The sequence below is a fragment of the Microplitis mediator genome, chromosome 3 (genome assembly GCF_029852145.1).
Source record: "Microplitis mediator isolate UGA2020A chromosome 3, iyMicMedi2.1, whole genome shotgun sequence".
NCBI lineage: Eukaryota > Metazoa > Arthropoda > Insecta > Hymenoptera > Braconidae > Microplitis > Microplitis mediator.
The window spans coordinates 1,807,890-1,829,072 of NC_079971.1; the positions used below are offsets into that span (position 1 = coordinate 1,807,890).

General features: G+C 31.8%; 2 protein-coding genes across 2 annotated transcripts; both read right to left on the minus strand.

Annotated features, from left to right (window-relative positions):
• Positions 1 to 6,786: 6,786 nt before the first annotated feature.
• Positions 6,787 to 16,243, minus strand: LOC130665000 (rotatin). The gene is made up of 8 exons (XM_057465235.1): positions 16,129 to 16,243; positions 15,587 to 15,771; positions 10,236 to 15,527; positions 9,001 to 9,205; positions 7,803 to 8,014; positions 7,589 to 7,729; positions 7,377 to 7,506; positions 6,787 to 7,215 (listed from the first exon to the last, which is right to left on the minus strand). The coding sequence occupies exons 1-8, from the start codon at positions 16,172 to 16,174 to the stop codon at positions 6,938 to 6,940; spliced, it is 6,489 nt and encodes a 2,162-aa protein (XP_057321218.1). The 5' UTR covers positions 16,175 to 16,243; the 3' UTR covers positions 6,787 to 6,937.
• A 157-nt stretch (positions 16,244 to 16,400) lies between these two features.
• On the minus strand, positions 16,401 to 20,547 carry LOC130665004 (rab5 GDP/GTP exchange factor). The gene is made up of 8 exons (XM_057465238.1): positions 20,164 to 20,547; positions 19,970 to 20,088; positions 19,500 to 19,887; positions 19,336 to 19,433; positions 19,013 to 19,269; positions 18,782 to 18,913; positions 18,463 to 18,708; positions 16,401 to 18,394 (listed from the first exon to the last, which is right to left on the minus strand). The coding sequence occupies exons 1-8, from the start codon at positions 20,340 to 20,342 to the stop codon at positions 17,975 to 17,977; spliced, it is 1,839 nt and encodes a 612-aa protein (XP_057321221.1). The 5' UTR covers positions 20,343 to 20,547; the 3' UTR covers positions 16,401 to 17,974.
• Positions 20,548 to 21,183: the final 636 nt, after the last annotated feature.

A 21,183-nucleotide genomic window follows, 5' to 3' on the forward strand; every position in this document is an offset into this window, starting at 1 on the left:
ATAAATTTTGTCATTATTTCTAATCAAATTTTTATTTAAATACAATGACTTTTTCTTTTAAATATCTAATCATTTTATCTACAAATTTTCAAAAATAATTATTTATTCTCGGTGTAATTAGTGTTAATTATTTACACTCAGTAAAAAAAATTTTACATCAGAAATTGAAAAAAAAAATTTTCTTGCGTCCAGAAATTTTATTTTAGTCCAAAAAAAATTTTTATCTTCAATTCCTACGACAAAAAATTTGTTGCCCTGCGAAATTCTTTTTTTCTGTGTATTCTTATATATAAATATATGTATATTGGTGTTGTAAATTACAGTTAATACTTTAATTTAATTTTATATGTATGTAGTGTAAAACAGGAAAGTTTTAGTAATTATTTCATTACATATTAAAATGTTATCACTGAACTACGTCAAACACTACAACAATTAAGAGTAAGATAAATAATTGTTGTGATAAACTCATGTCTAAATGAAAAAAACAAAAAAAAATTAAGTTATAAATAAAGCCAGGATTTTTACTTTGATTTAAAAACAATAATTGATAATGAATGCTGTCAAATTTTGGATATTACGGTGAAAATATTGGTCGTATAAAAAAATTTTTCAAATAAAGGTTGTTCAAAATTTAATTTTGAAAAAAAAATGTCTCTTATATTTTTTTTATTGAACTAATAAGAAAGCCGTAATTTCAAAATTAAGATTTTGGTAATTAACACAAATTCGAATCAGTCATTATGAATCTTAATTTTGGAATCGCGGTGAAAATATTGGTCGTATAAAAAAATTTTTCAAATAAAAGTTGTTCAAAATTTAATTTTATAAAAAAAATGTCTCTTATATTTTTTTTATAGAACTAATAAGAAAGCCGTAATTTCAAAATTAAGATTTTGGTAATTAACACTAATTTAAATCAGTCATTATGAATCTTAATTTTGGAATCACGGTGAAAATATTGGTCGTATAAAAAAATTTTTCCAATAAAAGTTGTTCAAAATTTAATTTTATAAAAAAAATGTCTCTTATATTTTTTTTATAGAACTAATAAGAAAGCCGTAATTTCAAAATTAAGATTTTGGTAATTAACACTAATTTAAATCAGTCATTATGAATCTTAATTTTGGAATCGCGGTGAAAATATTGATCGTATGAAAAAATCATAAGAGAGATTTTTTTTATAAAATTAAATTTCCCACAACTTTTGTTTGAAAACTTTTATGATAAAACCAATATTTTCGCCATAATATCAAACATTAGAACCAATCATTTCAAAATTAAGGAAAAAATCTTGTTCCTAGTAATAAACATCTACATTACAACAATTTTTTTTCCAGCTAATGAGTCTATTATTTAACTTTTCCCGTGAGCGAATTAAAATAAATAATAAACGTCGTAATTAAAAATACTAATAAAGCAAAAACGTAAGATAATCAGATTTATAAATAACCATATTTAATTATCTTATTGATATTTATAAATAACTATTCTTCAGTAAAACTGGATCCGATAAAGTGTCACTGGTTTATATACACAATGATATTAAATTTTTACATAACGCGAAAAGTTGTCGTGAAGAATTAAAGTTTAAGAATTTAATTTAAGAGAGAGTGGGACTATTTACGTCACGATTAGAGTATTTGATTTGTCTGTCTTTCATTTTATTTCACTTTTTTTTTCTTTTCTTTATGTATCGTTTCGGGTATCATTTTATTTTAAATCAAAAGCCTCAGACAAACTGATAATGTATTAAATCCACTCTCTTATGATATAGCAAATGACGACGATTCGTAAGTAAACAGAATTATAATTCTTTTTTTTTTGTTTTTGTATTCATTTAAAACGGGCGTTTAAGTTCTTATTTAACATCATTTGATAATAAAAATGTAAATAGACACGATTTTTATGATATTTCTGGTAATTCTGTTAGTTCAATTGTTTTGTGATAAATTATATATTAATTTTAAATTTATCCGGAAGATAAAAATTGATTGACGTAAATTGGTAATAAGTAGCGCAAACTATAAATATATATACACATACACATTTATATCTATATATTTTTTTTCAAGTAAAAAATTTAATTTCGATTGCCTCAAGCTCCATGATTAAGACAAATGATTTAATCCATACTAAGTGTATATATATTAGGGTGCCTCATTTCAGAGCAACATTTTTTTTTTTAAGTGCTTGTGGAAAAAACCATAGTTCAACACAAAAAAAAAATTTCCGCGCAAGAAAAAAAATTCGATGTCGATTACAGACTTAGCTCGAAAAATTCGATTTTCCCATTCAAATAACACGGGAAAATTTTTTTTTTTAGTTTTAAGTATTTTTAACCTCGTTAACAAATCAATAGATCGAATAGACTAATACATATTTTTGTAGGAAATTGAACGCTCTACAAAAAAGGTCTCTTATCATTTTTCGATAAACCCATCTGTTCAAAAGTTATTGGAGCTCGAAGTAAAGTTTTCGATCTTTTTACTTTTTCGGCGAAACTATCAGTCTTATCACAAAATGTTGTAGAATCTTTTTTGTTGACAATTTTATTCTCTACAAATTACTATCAGTAAATTTTTTTCAAATTCCGCATTATCTTCTATTTATTTTCATTTTAATTTCAAGCTCAAAAAAGTGGTTCTGGTCGATTTCAAGAGCTCGACATTAAAATGGAAATAACTAGAAAACGATGCTGGATTTCAAAAAACTTTACTGATAATAATTTGTAGAGAATAAAATTGTCAACAAAAAAGATCCTACAACATTTTGTGATAAGTCTGATAGTTTCGCCGGAATAGTAAAAAGATCTCCAACTTTACTTCGAGCTCCAATAACTTTTGAACAGATGGGTTTATCGAAAAATGATAAGAGACCTTTTTTGTAGAGCGTTCAATTTCCTACAAAAATTAGATTAGTCTATTCGATCTATTGATTTGTTTAATGAGTTAACAATACTTAAAGCTAAAAAAAAATTTTTTCCCGTGTTATTTAAATGGGAAAATCGAATTTTTCAATGAGCTAGGTCTGTAATCGACATAGAATTTTTTTTTGTGTTGAACTATGATTTTTTCTACAAGCACTTAAAAAAAAAAAATGTTGCTCTGAAATGAAGCACCCTAATATATATATATATATATATATATATATATATATATATATATATATATATATATATATATATATATATACATATTATTGTAAATAATTTCAAATTGTTTTGAATCATTTCAAATAATTTTTCTAAATGGGCTTTCAAATTATGACTCAAAATCATTTGCTTCGAGGAAATTATTTAATTTCCTTTTAAAATTTTCATTTCGCGCCATTTTATTTAAATTTAAAATTAAAACTAGAATTATATTTATCTCAAAATTGATAGTGAGCTTGAGTTTTTTTTTTTATAGAAAAGTTCTCTTTGATAAAAAAAATTTTATCTGAACTTAATTGATGTCATGTGTACTTTCACATAGAAGGTAAATATTTTCTTAAAATTTTGATAAAATATTATTTTCATCCATCAATTTGTTACTTAATAGATAATTCCATTATTTAAACAGGTGCAGAAATAGTTAAAAAAAATTCCACTTAATACCGTGCCGATGTAAAAGTATGAAAGTTTGTCTTAAATAAAAAGCTCGAGTAATTAATATAAATTACTGAAAATTAACAACAAAAGTTAAAGCCTAGCATTTAGTATAGAAGATTGTAATTTTTAAATGCAAATTGTATTTCTTCATTATCTCTCCCGTTCAATGGCACTAACGTGCGTCATAGCTCATATAATTTTTAAAGATAATGCGTACTATCATTTTTTAAAATTAAAACTATCGAACAACAAATTACTTAAGTTTAAATTTTTAAAACTCATTTTAAACATTTCTTCTTTTACCCAACTATTTCCCAATCGACTTAAGCGTACGCTAAAAATAAAATATTTATCGTCAATCTCATAAATTTTCCTGCGGGTTTTCCTCTGCGGTCGAAAACTACTCATACACCAAAAAATGTGTAAATTAATTTTTTAATTTCCCGTCATCTACTCAGGAGTTTCCCGGCCGTCAGTCATCTAATTGGCCTTTAAAATTTCAAATGCAAATTTAATTTCACAAAAAAATCTTTGAAAGACAATGGGTCTGTTCATTACTATGTTGCGTTAATGGATAAAAAAATGAAAGAAAAACTATAATGAGCTGATTGCGTACAGCGGAGGGCTATCTGTTTAAATAAAAAAGTAAAGTGACAAGTTTTATATTTCCTGAAGGCTCTATATGAGATTTCTCGTGTCCCCGAGATCGGTGTAGTGGCAGAATACGTGGCAGTTAGTTGCCACTCGTTCTCATGCTTAAATAAAAGTTAACATTACGCGGGCCCCTCGATTCTCGCCCGGTGCTGTGGTATGCGCGGATACCAACTCGGAGGTCAGCATTGACGTAAATGCATTTGTCACGTGATCTCGACCAGGCACCAACACAATACCCTCCTCCATACCAATACTTACTGCCACCTTTTTTTTTTCATTTTTTATATATGTATATATATTTTATTAACGTCTGAACTCACAAGTATTAACAAATCTCCATGTAAAGTAACAAGGGGGGGCTCAGAACCGACAATATTGAGGTAAAAATATCGATATGAATAAAGGACAAGTAAATAAGTACAGATCGTTTACAGAAAGGAGATCACCCACACACTCATTCATTACCGGATGATGTCCTCAATAAATTATTATTATTTTCTAGCTCTTCCGGGTTCGCTCATCCTCGCATTTAAATTCAACTGGACCCTGACTATGCTCCATTTAATTACAGAAATTTTTTCTTCCTCAGATTTTATTTTTTATGTTCGTCCTGTTGACTTTTCGCAGAGAATGAAGACACCGGAAAAAAAGCTAGACGCGTTAATAAACTAGGAAAGCACGTGCTCGAGTTTATGACGATGCACTCAGCCGCAAGTGATTAACTGAATTTACGAAGCCGCAATTGTTCGATTAAACGCGACACTTCCTCCACTTTGTTGAGTTTTAAATATAAACTGGGTATTTGTTGTTGATAATTCGATATCATTTGTTTGCATTGATGACAAAATTTTGTGATATGATGGAGTTTCAGTGGTCGGTTCGATGGAAAAGCTGATAATTGGATTTATAAAAATACTGGGGGACTTTAATTTAAATAAAATTATTTACCAGGCAACATCCGCGTCTCAGTGTTGGAACTTTTTGCTACACCAAAAACATCTGGATCCCACCGGACTTGTTTCTTGCCAATTATTTATTTTTCCTTTAATTTTTTTTATCATAAAATTATCTTGAGTTTATCTGTAAAAACAATATAAGAGATTATATTTTTTATTGTTGTTATTATTGCGAATGTATTATTGTAATTTTATTTTTAAAAAACATTATTTTATTACTCACCGATTCTTAGAGATAAATTAACAAACTTCCTGTGATTTTTATATCGTATTTTTACGTAATTCAATCAGAATGCTTTGTAAATGAGGACAAATCTTTTCCTCTTTTTAAAATTACAATACGTCAGACTATCGATATTCTTCTTTTTTTAATTACTCATTCAACTTCATTAATAAAGTACAATGACGTTACCATTTGTATTACGATGTGGAAAAAAAATATACAAAGCTTTACGCACCTATTTATCTTGTCAATAAACATACAATAAATTACGATATTTTATAATTTATACAAATGACATTTATCAATTGACAATTCATTGGTTTTCTATTGCGTTGTAAAAAATCGCTAGTGAGTATGGATTTTATTTAAATCCTAATTTACTCGGAGACGGAGTTTGAGAAAAAATTACCCTGCATACGGAGTAAAATGAATTTGTCTTTGCAGCGGAGTAATTTCGGAGTACTCAGGATTTTACTTCACTCCATTTCAGAATTTGAATATTAAAATTTCACTCCGAGGGGATTAAATAAATAAACATCCGCCCCGCATTCACTCCGGATTTAATTCGCGGGCACTCCGCAAATTTTTTACAGTGGCAATTTTTTTTTCTTATTATAAATACGAAGAAAATCGAAAAAAAATTTTCTTTTTAGTAAATTTCATATTTCATAGAAATCTAACTCTTGTATTTGTCCTCATGATGAATTTTTCAGAAAATTTCAAAATTTCCCATCCACTACTTCTACTTATTGACCGAATCGCCTCATTTTCGAACCAATTAAAGTAATCACCTAAATGACATCTACAATTCAACAATTAGTTGGCTTTCCACTGAAAATTTTTCTCAATTATTGTAAATACCAAGAAAATGAAATAAAAGCGAAAAAAATTCCCATTCTTTTTAGTAGATTTCATATTTCATAGAAATTTTTTTTGTATTTGTCCTCATGGTGAATTTTTAAGAAAATTTCACAATTTTCCATCCACTATTTCTACTTATTGACCGAATCGCCTCCAATTCAACAATTAATTGGCTTTCCACTGAAAATTTTTCTCAATTATTGTAAATATGAAGAAAATAAAAGTTAAAAAAAATCACTCTATTATTGTTTTTCATTTCGAATTTCATTCCTAAGAGTGCGCAGCGCTAATCAACCTCGACGTGTAGATGCGCATGTACTTTTTTTAGCTGGAGTTATATAAACATTTTTTCGTTTTTTTGCTACTTTTACTTTTTTTTTATTTACATATCTACGCAACCATGAAATCTCTCTGTTAGTGTATTAAGGACTATTTTATCCTAAAATAAATAAATAATTTCAAATTTTAGCGGGAAAATAAAAATTTACAATAAATTACAGTCTTGGACTTAATAATTTATTTTAAAAAATTATATTATCTCTGTAGAAATTCAGCTATTAAATTTTTGTACACATTAATTATTATTATCATCATTAAAAATATTTAATGGCTTAAAAATAATTTACAAAAAAAAATATTTAAAAAAAATAATCAGTCGTTGGAATCACCAGCACCGACTATCTCAGAAGTGCTTAAGATTCTTATGATATACTGTAACATTTTAGCTAAATCCTGTTCATGTTTTTCTTCCGGCATTAGTGTAAGTCGTCCAAGTACTTCCTGAATACTGTGTGACAAACCGGCACTTCGTGCAATCAATTTACCCTTTTGATTGTTTGCTATCAGGGACCAAAGCATCGAGCTCGCAATTCCTATTTCGCACAAACTTCCTGATTTAAATACTGAGTGCAGCAGATTCATAAAATCCACTGAAATAATATTCAGATAAATTAAATGTTATATAATATATTTATATATTTATATATAAATATAATACTTAATCTCATAAAACCAGTAAATAAGATTATGTAACTCAATTAAAATATCTTGGGTTGAATTCTAAGATAATAAAGAAAAAAAAATATTTTACCTGAGCAAAGAACACGCGGTCTATTCGATACATTGAAGAGTAAATTGCGCAATGTCGATAGCGCTAAAATTCTCGTTGCAGGTGTAGAACATCTCGATAATTGTATCAGAACATCTAGGCCATCGACAGCCTGGAAATAAAATAAAAACACAAAAGTTTGATAATAAAAAAAAAAAAGAAGTGAATGTTGTCTAATTATCATGTTTACTCACTTTCGATACCGACATTTGACCCTCTTCGTAAAATGTAAAATCTATGAGAAATTCTAGACAGTAAACTTCAACTAAAGGCCAAGGCTTCGCGCGTTTTGTACTCGACGGGTGAATTTTAGTTAAAAATTGAAGGAGATTGCTCTGAAAAATGAAAAAAAGTTTATAAATTTATTATTTCAATGCATTTGTAAAGTAGTAAATTATTTCGATTTACTTTAATGATGGAAACACGACAATCGTGCGCATGAACGGCATTTTTCAGCACGTGGAATGAAAATTGTAACCGCTGATTATCAAAATGTTGCCCGGCTTTATCAATTTCCTTTGATACGAGATGGACGATGACATGAATTAGTGATACTGTGTTAGGAGTTTTTCTTGGTCCGGTACCAGGTAAAGTTGTCGTGAGTATCAACGATTGTGCGGCTGAAATTAAATTTCAAATAGAAAGAAAAATAAGCAAATGGTCTATGACATACAACACACTTTAAAAATTCGGGAGTGAATTACTCCGTCACTCGGAGTTCCAGAGTTTTGGAAAAATCATTCCGCATACAGAGTCAATACGGAGTAAATATGGAATTTGTTTCTCCAGTTCGATGTTTTAATATTAAAATGAACTCTTTTTAGGAGTTAATTTCACTGCGAACCGGAGTTTCAATATTGAAATAAACTCCTCTTCGGAGTAAATTTTACTCCAAGGGGATTAAATAAATACGCAAGCATCCGCTCCGTATTCACCCTGGATTTGATCTGCATCTACTTCGCAAATTTTTTACTCTGTACTTCACGTTATTAATTCCAAAAGGACTTATATTTTTATTCGCCATTTAGGTTTTAGGGATCTTCCTAAAGCTAAAAGGGCGTATGATTTTTTTTTCTTTGCCAATTGTTTGGTAGACTTATTTTAGAGCTTAAAATTTGAAAACCTAAAGGGCGCGTGATTTAAATTATGCTCTTTTGGATTTCAAAATTTTGAGCTTTAAAATAAATCTCCAAAAAGATTTGCAATAAAAAGAAATCATGACCTTTTGGACACACAGAAAAAAAGGATTTTTTGGCGCGAAAAATTTGAAAACCTAAAAGGCGCGTGATTTAAATTATGCTCTTTTGGATTTCAAAATTTTGAGCTTTAAAATAAGTCTCCAAAAAGATTTGCGAAAAAAAATCATGTCCTTTTGGGTACACAGAAAAAAAGAATTTTTTGGCGCGAAAATTTTTATCTTTCCTAAGAAATTCTTTGCACTATCAATTGAAAAGTAAAATTTTTCTTGCGCAAAGAAATCCTTTTTTTCTAGGAAGGAAACTCCCACAAGTCAAAAGGGCGGATAAAAATGTGTAATTTTTGAATTAGACGGGACTTGTATTGAAATGTAAATGTGTACAAGTCTAGAAAATATGTAGGAAATTACCTTCCAGACAATTCGTTGTATACGTTGCCAATAATTTTAATGACGACACGATCGTTGAATCGTTGAGTGAAATCCACGCCCACAATTTGTGTAATATATCCGCGAGACCTAATTTACTCAATGTGCATTTAACCATCTGATTATTGTGTGAAAAATTCATTAGCAATGTCACCACTCGATTTACGTCACTTAATAGTGGCTGAAGCTAAAAATATAATAAATAAATTATTATTCATTTGTTGATTTAAAATTTAAAAACGTAGACAGTAACGCGTGATTTTAGATTTTTCATACAATTTGTTTGATACATAAATATTTTTTTTTTTTTACTCATTGATTAAAAAATATAATTACATTATTACAAATTTATGTAGTTAATTTTTCAGTTTTATTGATAAATAAAACGTAATTATTATTATTAATTTTTTTGTTTGTTGGAAAAAATTAATTAAATTTTTTGTGTCCTTGATTTGTGATCAAACAAAGCGAATAAATATATTTTTATATATTTGTATGTGGAAATATGTGTCAAGTACACAAAAATTTATTCCAATGACATTTTTATAATTTATTAATTTCTGTAAGTAAATAAAAACCCTTGGAATTAAAATACTGATAATTATCATCATAAATTTTTATTATTTCAATGAACTTCCGCATTTAAATTTTATTAATTATTGGAAAAAATTTAAGTATTAACTGAAAAAAGGACAACGTGGTTACAATTTTCCTGAGATGTAAATTTTAAAAAATAATTACGGGTGAAAAATTTCAAGCCGAAATATTTATAAAATTTTTTCTCGGCCGAAAAAAGGCCCAGGTAGTGAACTCAAGGCTGATAGGCCCAAAAAAAAAAAAACGAAAGTAGGCAGACTCAATTACCAGTCAATTTTCGGCCTGTTCAATAAGAAAAATAAAATTTCGGAGTATTACTGGCCAATTTTCGACTTTTTCCAATAAAATTCTATAATTTCGGCCAAATGTTTTGACCCCGGTACAGTCGTTACCAATTAGGAGATAAACAAAATTTGTTAAGTGAATTTCAGCCCAAAAATTTGACATTTCGAATTCAAATTTCTGTACAAAATATTTTATTCCATTGCGGATATGATCGGATGACTTTTTCCCTAGAAAATTTTCGCGCGAAAAATTTCACGACGCAAAAATAAAAAAAAACGCACAGCTCCTACATAATTGTCTTCAAAAAATTAATTTGCAGTACTAATTAAACTTACCCGCTTATCGCGTTCCAGTTGCGTCCGATGAACATGAAGAGGATGGAGGTTCAATTCAAAATAAAGTTCTTTCAAAATTAGAATACAAGTTCCCCCTAAATTGTCTTCCAACGCCGTAGCTTTTGCCTGATCAGAAACGCAAATAAGATTCGACAGAGCTCCGATAATTAAATCTTTGTCCCTCGCTCTCTTGATATTTATCTTCGACTTGGCGTAATTGTGTGCAATCAAAAGATGCACAAGACTCTTGCATATTTCCGAACCAATCGGTATACATTTACGTGATTTATCTTCATCAAGACACTCAGCATCATCACCGTCGTAAGATTTTTTCGAATGCCTGCTCGAGTTTTTCAGCGCAATTTTATTAACGTTAGACAAAACGTCGCGTAAATTACCGTCGGATTTATCATATTTAATCGCATGGGTAAAAGTTGAATCCAATATTACTCCCAACGACGGAATCCCACATTTTATTTCTTCTTCTCTGTCTATTTCTTGTGAAAGCAAGAAAGCAAGACAAGCAACTCCACTCATACGCAATTCGATATCCACATCATTTATTGCATCACAAAGTGACTTAATAATAATATCTGGAGCCGCTATTTCAATCGCGTTTCTTAATGATTCCAAGTGTTGATTCTCCGTAAGCGAGAGTACGCTAATAAAATTAAATACTTCCGTCGACAATTTATTGCGTAACTCCATACATTTTTTATCCTCTTGACTCTGATTATTTTTATCTAAATAACTGAATAGTAAGTAAAAAAAATCCGGGGAAAAATTGACAGCCGACGCGAAATTGCTGCAAAATTTAACGGAATTTGTCAGTAAAATACAAATATTTATATACATCTCCAGGACATGGGATTTAATATTTTTGTATTTTATTTTCCGTGTCTTTGGAATGGATCCAAAACATCCGACTAAATATTTATCCAGCGAGTGCTCGTATATTTTATTAATAACATCACGTTCCCCCACGTTTATTAAATTATTCAGGAATGTGCAGACGGATGTTATGAGCGAAGGTGTAGATAAAAATTCCGGTAGATTATCATCCATTGAGTCTTTTACCGACAGCATCAGCAATTCATCATGACAATTGTAGAACTGAAGGACATTCCTTGGAAAAACTGACATCTTAGATGATTCGCTGTCATTATCATCATCTTTATTGTCGTCATCATCGACGTCATTGTCAACAAGTTCAGGATCAAGCGTAACTGGTAAATATAAATTGCAACAAAGTAAACAAATTTCATGATAAACATTCATCTGCTCGATGTAAATTAATATAGCGTTCGATCTTAGAGAATCGATGTATTTAAATGAGGAATTGCTGCTGTTTTTAATCAAATTACTGAGCACAATGCAGGCGTGCTCTCTAACGATACTCGACTCTTGATGATTTGTCACGAATTTCAAAATTGTCTGGCATAATTCACTTGGCGCCATCGCCAGGGCATGAAGAAGTTGCTGAGCAACATGCGGAGCTTTTACCAAACCCCCAAGAAGTTGGAGCGCGGATGCGCGGACCAGCGGGTCCCGATTTTTCCACAAAGTCGGAAGCCAGCTGAGAGTTTTCCCGTCGCCGAACCAATAACTCGTCCAATTACCTCTGGGTAAAATGGCCTGCATGTGATAGAGCAAGTGGTTCAAACAAATAATTGAGTTCCTTGTTATCGAGAGTCCCATGAAACTCAACGCGCCGTTGCCATGAAATGAAATTATCAATTCAATCAAAGCGTTGCCTGAAGATATCAATAAATCCTTGTGACAATTGCATTGAGATTTGCTCGTCAAGTACGTCAAGCAGGTGAGCAACCAGTCCAAGTAAACGAGATTATAAAAATGCTGCTGGTCACTCGAGCATAAATTTACGATGATCAGTTCGATGTAATCGTTCCACATGTTCTGAGTTTTGTCTTGCGGCTGGTTTTTTTTTTCCAAGTTGCAGCACGACCTCACGAGCTTCAGCACCGATTGGTGGACGTCCTGGTAATGGGTGTCGAGAGTTTGCAGGAGATCTGACAGTGACTTTGTTATGTTTTTAAAGGTTTTCGACAGCCACCCAATCACCGCTGGGTCATGGGTGATATTGATATTAATGTAGAGAAAGTTTAGTACGTCAACGAATAAATCACAGTCTTCTTTACTCATTGGGTGGGATAAAAGAAAGCGCTCGAAAGTTGATTCCCACGGCAGTGACGTCAGTTCTGTTAAATAAATAAATTTAAGACGTGAGCAAAATCTCATGTACATCCAGAGATAGTCGATAGCGCACATGACTTCTTCATGGGCGGTTGAGTTTTTTATGCTCAGTAATTGCTCGTTGCAGCAGTAGCGTATCGACGTGTATTTAAATAGAGCGAACTCTGGTTCTCTTATCATCAACGTGTTCGATATTCCCGGGTCATTTAAATTTTCATATGGGACCCAAAGCATTTCCGGGCCACTGTTCCACTCCCATGCCCAGTACTGCCGCATAAATGTCACCGCGAGCGGGTTATTTGAATACAAAATAGACGTGTCGGATTTTCTATTAATACTCGAGTTCCAGTGGGTTTTGCAAATGAATGGAGAGTTCATTTTAGAAATAATTATGTTAGGTAATGAGTAATTTAAATTTGATCCCTCGGTGCTGTTTAGTCGCATCATAAATTCATTGTACAGAAGAGCGAATAATATATATGACACGTCTTGTTTAACGCATTCATGATTTGGAAATAAAAATAAACTACGCAGGATATTGACAAAGACGTCAGTGCGGGTTGAAAGTTCATGGCGTATTGAGCATTGAGTTGATATTATTAATTTAATTATTGTGAGAATAGGAATCACTGAGTCGGGATAATTTTCGTAATCTTTTTCAATCAAAGATTTATCAAAAATATCTAGGATTATTTTAAACCCACTTTCTTTTAAAAATAATTTATGAAGACTCGAGTCCGTGAGCATTACGCTGATTTGCACGAGCGCTGATTTACGAACTTTCGGCTCGACGTTTTTAGTTTTCAGCATCTCGACAACTGACAGAAGACTACTCCTCTGGTAGCTCCCTTGGATTTTTTTAAAACTTACCTGCCGGTCGAGAATCAAAAGCGAGCCCAGAGGGAGACCGTGTAGAGAAGCGAGATGGGGAAGTTTATCTGAGGAATTTTTTTCTGTACCAAGCAAATAAATTAGTCTACAAGCTGCTTCCTCTCTGATACCACCGTCAGAAGAAAATAAATACCTGGCGTTGCCTTTCAGAACTTCCAGGTGCGGCAGCTGGATGCTGCTCGCGATGTCCGGGTCCAACATTTTCGACACGCATTGGCCTAAAGAAGATTTCATTTCCGCAAGACACTGCAGCAGTGGAAGCACTTGGGTCAGAGCTTCCAAGAAGACCAACCAGCCATCGCCCATCTGTAATTTCCCTTTTAAAAGGTACAGCAAAATGTCTTCGGCGATTGAGTTCGTTTTGTCATCAGTAACTCCGTGGCAAATTATCTCCGTGAGTATACTGGGCTCGAATAAAAATCCGACGCAGGTCCAGTTGTGTCTTCCGCGCGTTGCTTCAACTCCCAGAGTTGATGACACCAGCCAGTGACACTCTTTGTAAGTCTCCAGACGTATTTCCTCATCTCCATTGGCAAGTAAATACAGCACGAGTTTGACTGCAACAGATTTCTCTTCTTTCTCCAACTTGATATGATACAAATTCTGCATAAAAAAAAAGTATTTTTTTATAATCGATAGATTTTTGTGGCAAGACAGGCATGACTTTGATGTGTACATTGTCCTCAAGGTGTCGACATTCAGATGATCATGAGTGATGTCGGTCTTCAATAATAAAATAGCGGCTTTCATTGACTTGGTTATCAGTCTCGTTTCGTCGAAGAGTTTTATGAACTGTAACTGATCGGTGGCACGGAATTGCCGCGCATACTCTTGCAAAATAACATTCAAATCGGGGTACATGAGGTAGATCGGCGCGTCCATAACTCCGACGCACATGGAAATTTTTAAGCTGCTTGGGAGAATGTACTCTGCGAGTTCTAGTGGGACGAGAGAACTCACAAGTTTTGTTACGATGCACAACAATCTGAGATAAGTTATCCTCCAGCTGTCGGCGGTGCTGTAACTCCTGCAGTACTCCAACACATCGCCGATGAGTTTCAGCAGAAGCTTGAGGTTCTCGTGAATTTTAAGAGACAACCCGTCGGAAGAAAACCAGATCGAGGGCATCACGCTCACTGTCAGCAACTGCACGAGCTCCCAGGATAAGTCTAGTAAATTTTTGACGTCTTTGAGAGGCCTGAGGGAATCATCATTGAAAGTCAACAGTTTTAATGCATAGCCAAGCACTTCGATGCAGTAATTCGGGATCAACATCTGCTGCAATTGTAATACTGACTCGTCGACGTTGTCCGTCACACTTTGACTCCGGTCACTCGTCGCCGCAGATTGATAGGCTTGATAATTAGCTTCCGGTAGGCCTTCTGAGCTCTCTCGGTCTTCAGACGATTGAGAAGAGTCCATTTGTCCACCGAGATCTCTCTGTCTACGATTAGCGATACTCGGATCGCAGTAGTAGTAAATTCTGAACCTCAACGACCGGGTGAGTTTGTAAAATGTACGGAGAATTACTGGAACTATGCTACAGAAATCTACTTGATCCTTGGACTCTTGGACACACGCCTCCAAAAGGTTTTGCAGAATCATTACGATAGACGGCCGCTGAAGAAATACTTCGGCTGGAAAATCCTGGAGCATTACGTTGGTAACGAACTCGCATGTGCGAATTATGAGACCAGTGTCTGTGTTGTTGTTCAACGCGTCTTCAATTGCCGACAAAACTCCTCGGTCAGAAGACACCAGCGGCTGCCAGGGCATCACCAGCCATCGGATCGCTCTGTCAGTTTTTCGGGACATCGGAGTCCCGGCGTCTGATGGTAATGTCAAGTCGAGCTGAATTGTGTCATTTAGCGAGTCTGCTGGAAGACTTTGATCTTTAATTTTATCATACTCATGATGATCATCACGATTATCATCATCATTCCTTACTATGCAATCTGTTTCTCCAACTTTATCACCAGGATCATTTTCTCTGTACGTCATACTGGCGGGTAATGATCGGGACTCGTTGCTGCCCGTTGTCTCCAATGCTGATGAGGCATTTTGGAGAACGGCTTCTTCAATTTCGTACAATTTATCGTGCCAGACTGGGTCAAGTCTTTTACGCAACTGACTGAGTTCATTTTTAAATCGTAACTTGCCAAATAAACTCGGGTTGATTACATTTGTCTGTAGGATAAAAAATTGATGGGTAAAATAAATAAATAATAATTTGAATAGAAACTTACGGCGATTAATCTATGGAGTAAATTGAGAACTTTGTCTGGATAAGGTACAGCTTCAAATGAAAACCAATTGAAAATTTTAGAGACCAATTCTCTTTTGACGGCATCACAATCGCACCCGAATCCATGATCTAGCTTTGAAATTATGTTATCTAAAGCTCTCACTCGAATTTCTTCTAATCTGTGACCTAAAATATTTTTTAGAGTAAAAATAATTGAAGTGAAAATATAAAAAATTTTATGACAATAAAGTTAGCAGACATTTAAAAATTTTTTTATTATTTTTAGCAAAAAAATGAACATTAAAAAAAATATTTTGAAATATTGCACGTCTAGTTTATAAAATTTTCGACATGTGCATTTTTTTAGAAATATTTTTTTTTTCATTATTTCTGTTAAAAAAAAATTTTTTTAATTTCAAATGTCTGCTAACTTTACGATCGTAAAATTTTTGAGTTGCGTGCAGATGAAAACGCGCGAATAAAATTATTATTTAAAAATTAAATGTAAAAATAATATATTATATATGTAATTTAAAATATTACTTAGTTTTTCTACATGAACAGAAGTAATTGCATTGGTAATTGACATATCTACAAATAAAAATAAACATTACAGTGGTTAAGAGGTTATGAAAACGGAGCAAACAATTACGGCACTATTACAACCGCCAAAATTAAATCGTAAATTCAAAACAATAGAGGATGCGCTACAGCACTGCGCATTTCGGAATGGCGGGAAAAATGATAAAACTTAAATTTTAATATTTTTTTTTTTAACTATTTTATTTTACAATATTTAATTTTGTTACAATTTTCAAATAAAAATTATTTTTAATTTATAAAATAACTTTTTTAAATCTCACATATTTATTTTACATAATTTATAGTGCACTAGATAATTAACGTATAATTACATTTATCTAAAAAAAAAAATATTTAAAATTTATACAAAAGACTTGTGTCCACTTTTTAAATTATTTTTTTTTAAGTTAAATTTTTAAATAGAAACAATAGTATATTACACGCCCTCGCAGATTTGAATCACGGTGAAAACACAGTGGATACACTGTGTATACACGGCGGTAAAATGGAACAAACTCACCGTGTAACCATTCGGATCCACGGTGTTTACACCTCCACCGTGTTTCCATCGTGATTCAAATCTGCGAGGGACACCTTGGACAGTAAATAAAAAGCCTCAGATTACAAGTTTGTTGACCTCGGCTTCACCTCGGCCAACAATTACATGTGATCTGAGACATTTCTTACTTTACTGTCCCAGGTGTGTAATATACTATTAATTATCACTATTTTTAGTGTCATTACTATTTACTTAATTATTTTCTCAGAGATCTAACACTCATATTTTTTAAAAATTTTAGTGAGGATTTTTTTGTCTAGTATTATTACAGATGACATAAAATTCAGTACTAAGTAAAAAAAAAAATTTGAATTATGTGTCTACAAAATCTTTTATTTTTCTGTAGCCCTGGTGGATCTGAACTACAGCAAATTACCGTAATTCGGATTCGATAAAACAATCAAAATATAACTGCCCTAAGAATAAATTTTAATTCAACTAGTATTACTTTTATACTTAATAAATTACCGATTACCTGACCGTTGATCCGAGGACAATTGATCCGCGACAATTGATCCTTGCGACGATTGATCCGTGGATAAAATGCGTGTAACATGAAAAATTACGCTCTTTTTTCACTAATTTTGTGTGCGTGTAACATAAAAAATATACTCACACACAAATTAGTGAAAAAAAGGCGTAGTTTTTCATGTTACACGTATTTTATCGACGGATCAATCGTCGCAAAGATCAATTGTCGCAGATCAATTGTCCTCGGATCATCGGTCGTGTCACCAAATAACCATTACTTGATAATTAAAAGCATCAATAATTGATAATTATTTAAATTTGACTATTGTAAAAAATCAAACGAATATCACCTGCTATAATAAATTATTATTTTTATCATTTATTTAAATTCTATTCTGAAATAATTTATTAATACATAAAATATTTAATATATTTAATTAATTAAATTAATTAATTAATAACAAAAAAGTGTGTCGAATGCTAGAAAATTTTTTTGGCTCTCTGCGATTGCACTTAACACTAACGAGTCTTTATAATACTAAAAATAAAATGTAACAATAAAAGATATTAATTAATTATTGGCTTAATTATTACGATACTGAAGTGAGCCGACGTCTAATAATTTTCGGATTAGTTTTTAAAACGATAAATCATTTGAAAAAATTGCACCTATAGTTTTTTTAATTTTTTAAATATGGATATTTTTATTTTTTAATTTTTTTTTGTAATTGTTGAGAAAAAAATCGTAAAATTTTTGATTGTCTGACAACTTCAGGATTAAATATTTTGAAAATAATTTGAATAATTGTCAGTATCGTGGTCTGTTGTATTGTGAGCTAAATCCCCAGTATTACAAGGAATTGTCGGAATGGTTGAACCTTGAAGAGTAAAACCGTGATAATCTTCACCAATTATACTCACTGGTGTCAAAGGCGACGGTAAGTTTGACGTAAATCCATGCGAGTTGTCTATAAATTTATCTGAAGTTTTGTCCATTTGGTCATTGTCGTTGCTCGAATAATCGCACTGTACATCCAGACTTATTAGACTAGTGTCATCGTCGGGTTTTGTCGTATCCAGACAGCAGTCAACGAATGGCGGGAAGTCAAACGTCGGTGATGGCGTAATACAATCGTCCATTGAGTTTTTAAAATCGTGAGAATTTCTCAGGCTGTCAGTTTCGTCGTTGGTCATACACTGGAAGTAAATTGTCATCGTAAATTAATGATAGATGAAAATTAATAGCAAATTAAATAAATTTATACCTGGGGAATTATTGGCGGTGGTAATTTGTAACATTCTAAGTCATCGCAATCAAGATTTGTTGGTACTCGTTGGCTTTTTGAAATAATTAGAGGAGATTTAGCGATTGCATCGTTGACTTCCTTTTTAATTCGCGCGTGAAATTCAATTATTTCGTTCTTTAGTTCTAAAGCTTCGCGTACTATTTCGTTGTTTTTTGCTTTCAGCTCGTCCAGTAGCGTGATGTCTTCACACATCATGTGCAGACTCTTTAAAATAAATCAAGTATTTTATTTTTTAATTCAAATATTCAAAATTTAAATTTAAAACAACGATAATTACTTCGCAAATAGTTAAAGCTGAGTCCCAAGTATTTGCCGGTACTCTTTCACCAGACATGTAAGCGTTGAAATCTTTTTGTGTCATGTTTAATGATTCCGCGGTTAAATTTTCGATGAATGAAACAGCACAACACTAAAAATAATAAATAATAATTAAAGAAAATATATTTGAGTCTCGAGTGATCGAGTACTAGGTTTGTTGCCTTACGATTAAATATTTAAAATAAATTACCAAGTTTGTAAAATAATATCCGCCTTCTCCAGTCATCAGACGACTGGCATTACAGAACCTGGTGATAAAATTAATGTTACTTTTAAGTCTAGCTGGATTAGCTTTCAACACAATAAATATAAGGGCCGGAAGAAATTCATCTGCTGACGCTGGGCCACCGACAGATTGTTGAAGTAATTGAAAAATATTACTGCAGCAATTAACAACACACGCAAGTTTTTCCTGAGGTGCCTTCACCGAATCCATATTTAAAAGATCTAAAAATAAATTTACTTTTATTTAAAAACCATCAACTACACAAATCATCAATCATAAAACTGTACCAGTTATTGACGTATAGACCAGTTCTCTAACTTCCGGGCTCGTCTCGTGTATTCTGCACTCCAAATTTTTACCGCTCACCCAATTCAGTTGTCTTATCCTTTGATAAAAAATAATTAAACATCAAAATAAATTAAATAATTAATTTATAAAAATGAAAACAAACCTTTTCTGAATGGCCAAGTCCTTCTCCTCGTCGGATGTGAAAGGAGGACAGAACAAAACCCGGTACAGTAACGTCATCGAGTGTCTTTCCACGTAATCTAATAATCTTTCTTTGACTTCCGGCGCAATGTTCCCGTAATTGGGACTATTTTCCATACGTTTAGCGAATACTTGATAAAAATTCTGTGTTATCTCTGACAGTTCCTCTATTTTCTTAGCATTTCTATTCTGTAAAATATTACTGACCAACGAGTGAATACATTTTTTAATATCTTTTTCAGCGGGAGTTTTAGCAATCAGCATTATCAGCTCACGATTTTCGGTCTTTACTTTGTCCAAGTCTTCATTGTGGTGGACAAGTTCTCTTAGTAATTCTTCGTGACCCTGAGCTACAATGTAATGAGTCATATATTAGTAAATAAATGCCCAAAATGACTCATAAAAATAAATAAAATAAATCAGAAGAATTACATTTAGTTGGCGGTTTCCAAAATGCTGAGATATTGAGGAGTTTATTTTTTTTCTCTTGTTGACGTTTCTTGTCTTCGACTTTATTGACTCCATGTGTTCCAGGTCTAGATGAAGCCTCTCTGAAAATCGATTAAATTAAAAATATCAACAATTACACCAACAATGTAATCAAGTAATTAAAGTATAGACAATACGTTTCGTGATGTTGCGCTTGGATCTGACGTTCTCTGAGTGCCCGTTTTTTCTGGAGATGCTCGCGGTGACATTTACTGCAGTATCCTTCCCATTCATCATTACCAAAATATCCACAACCATTTTTACACTTGAGATCAGCGACGTCAATTCTCAGAGACGGTGTTTTGATTGTCCACATTTTTTTTTAAATTTGAATTATTGTTGACACTAATTTATATATTTATATTTATATTGTCTTATAATAAATTTACATTTTTTTATTTAATTGAGGGGTTAATTTTTAATATTTGTACGAACTCAACTCCATTTGCTCTGGACGTACGTAACCTATATCTCAAATCTGACGTTTATTTTCCGCCGATGATGCAGCTTGCGCCGATTTGTATGACGCATGTGTTACGCTTTTATATTCAACTGCAGTATTATTTTTTTTTTTTAAGAAAATAAATCCTGTGGAAAGGAAATTGATAGCATTCTTAAACAATATCTCCCACTTTTTAAAAATATTTAATATTTTATGATACTGAAGTTAGCAGACAATTATAAATTTTCAAATTTTTTTTTAACCAATTAATTACAAAAAAAACAAAATTCCAAAAAAATGCACATGAAGAAAATTTAATAAACTACAGGTGCAATTTTTTTAAATTTTGTTTTTTTTTTATTATTTATCATTTAAAAAAAAAAAAAAAAATTATGTATCGTCGGCTAACTTCAGTATCGTAATATTTTTTAATTGTCACATTAATGATACTAAAGTTAGTCGACCTCAAACAATTTTTGAATTTTTAAAAATACGATAAATTGCAAAAAAAAAAATATTTAAAAAAAATGCACTTGTGGTCCTTTAAATTTTCTACATGTGCATTTTTTTAGTTTTTTTTTCATGATACTGAAGTTAGCCGACGTCTAATAATTTTTGGACTTTTTTTTAAACAATAAATTGTAAAAAAAAAAATTTTTTGAAAAAATTGCACCTGTAGTTTTTTAAATTTTCTACAAGTGCATATTTTTAGTTT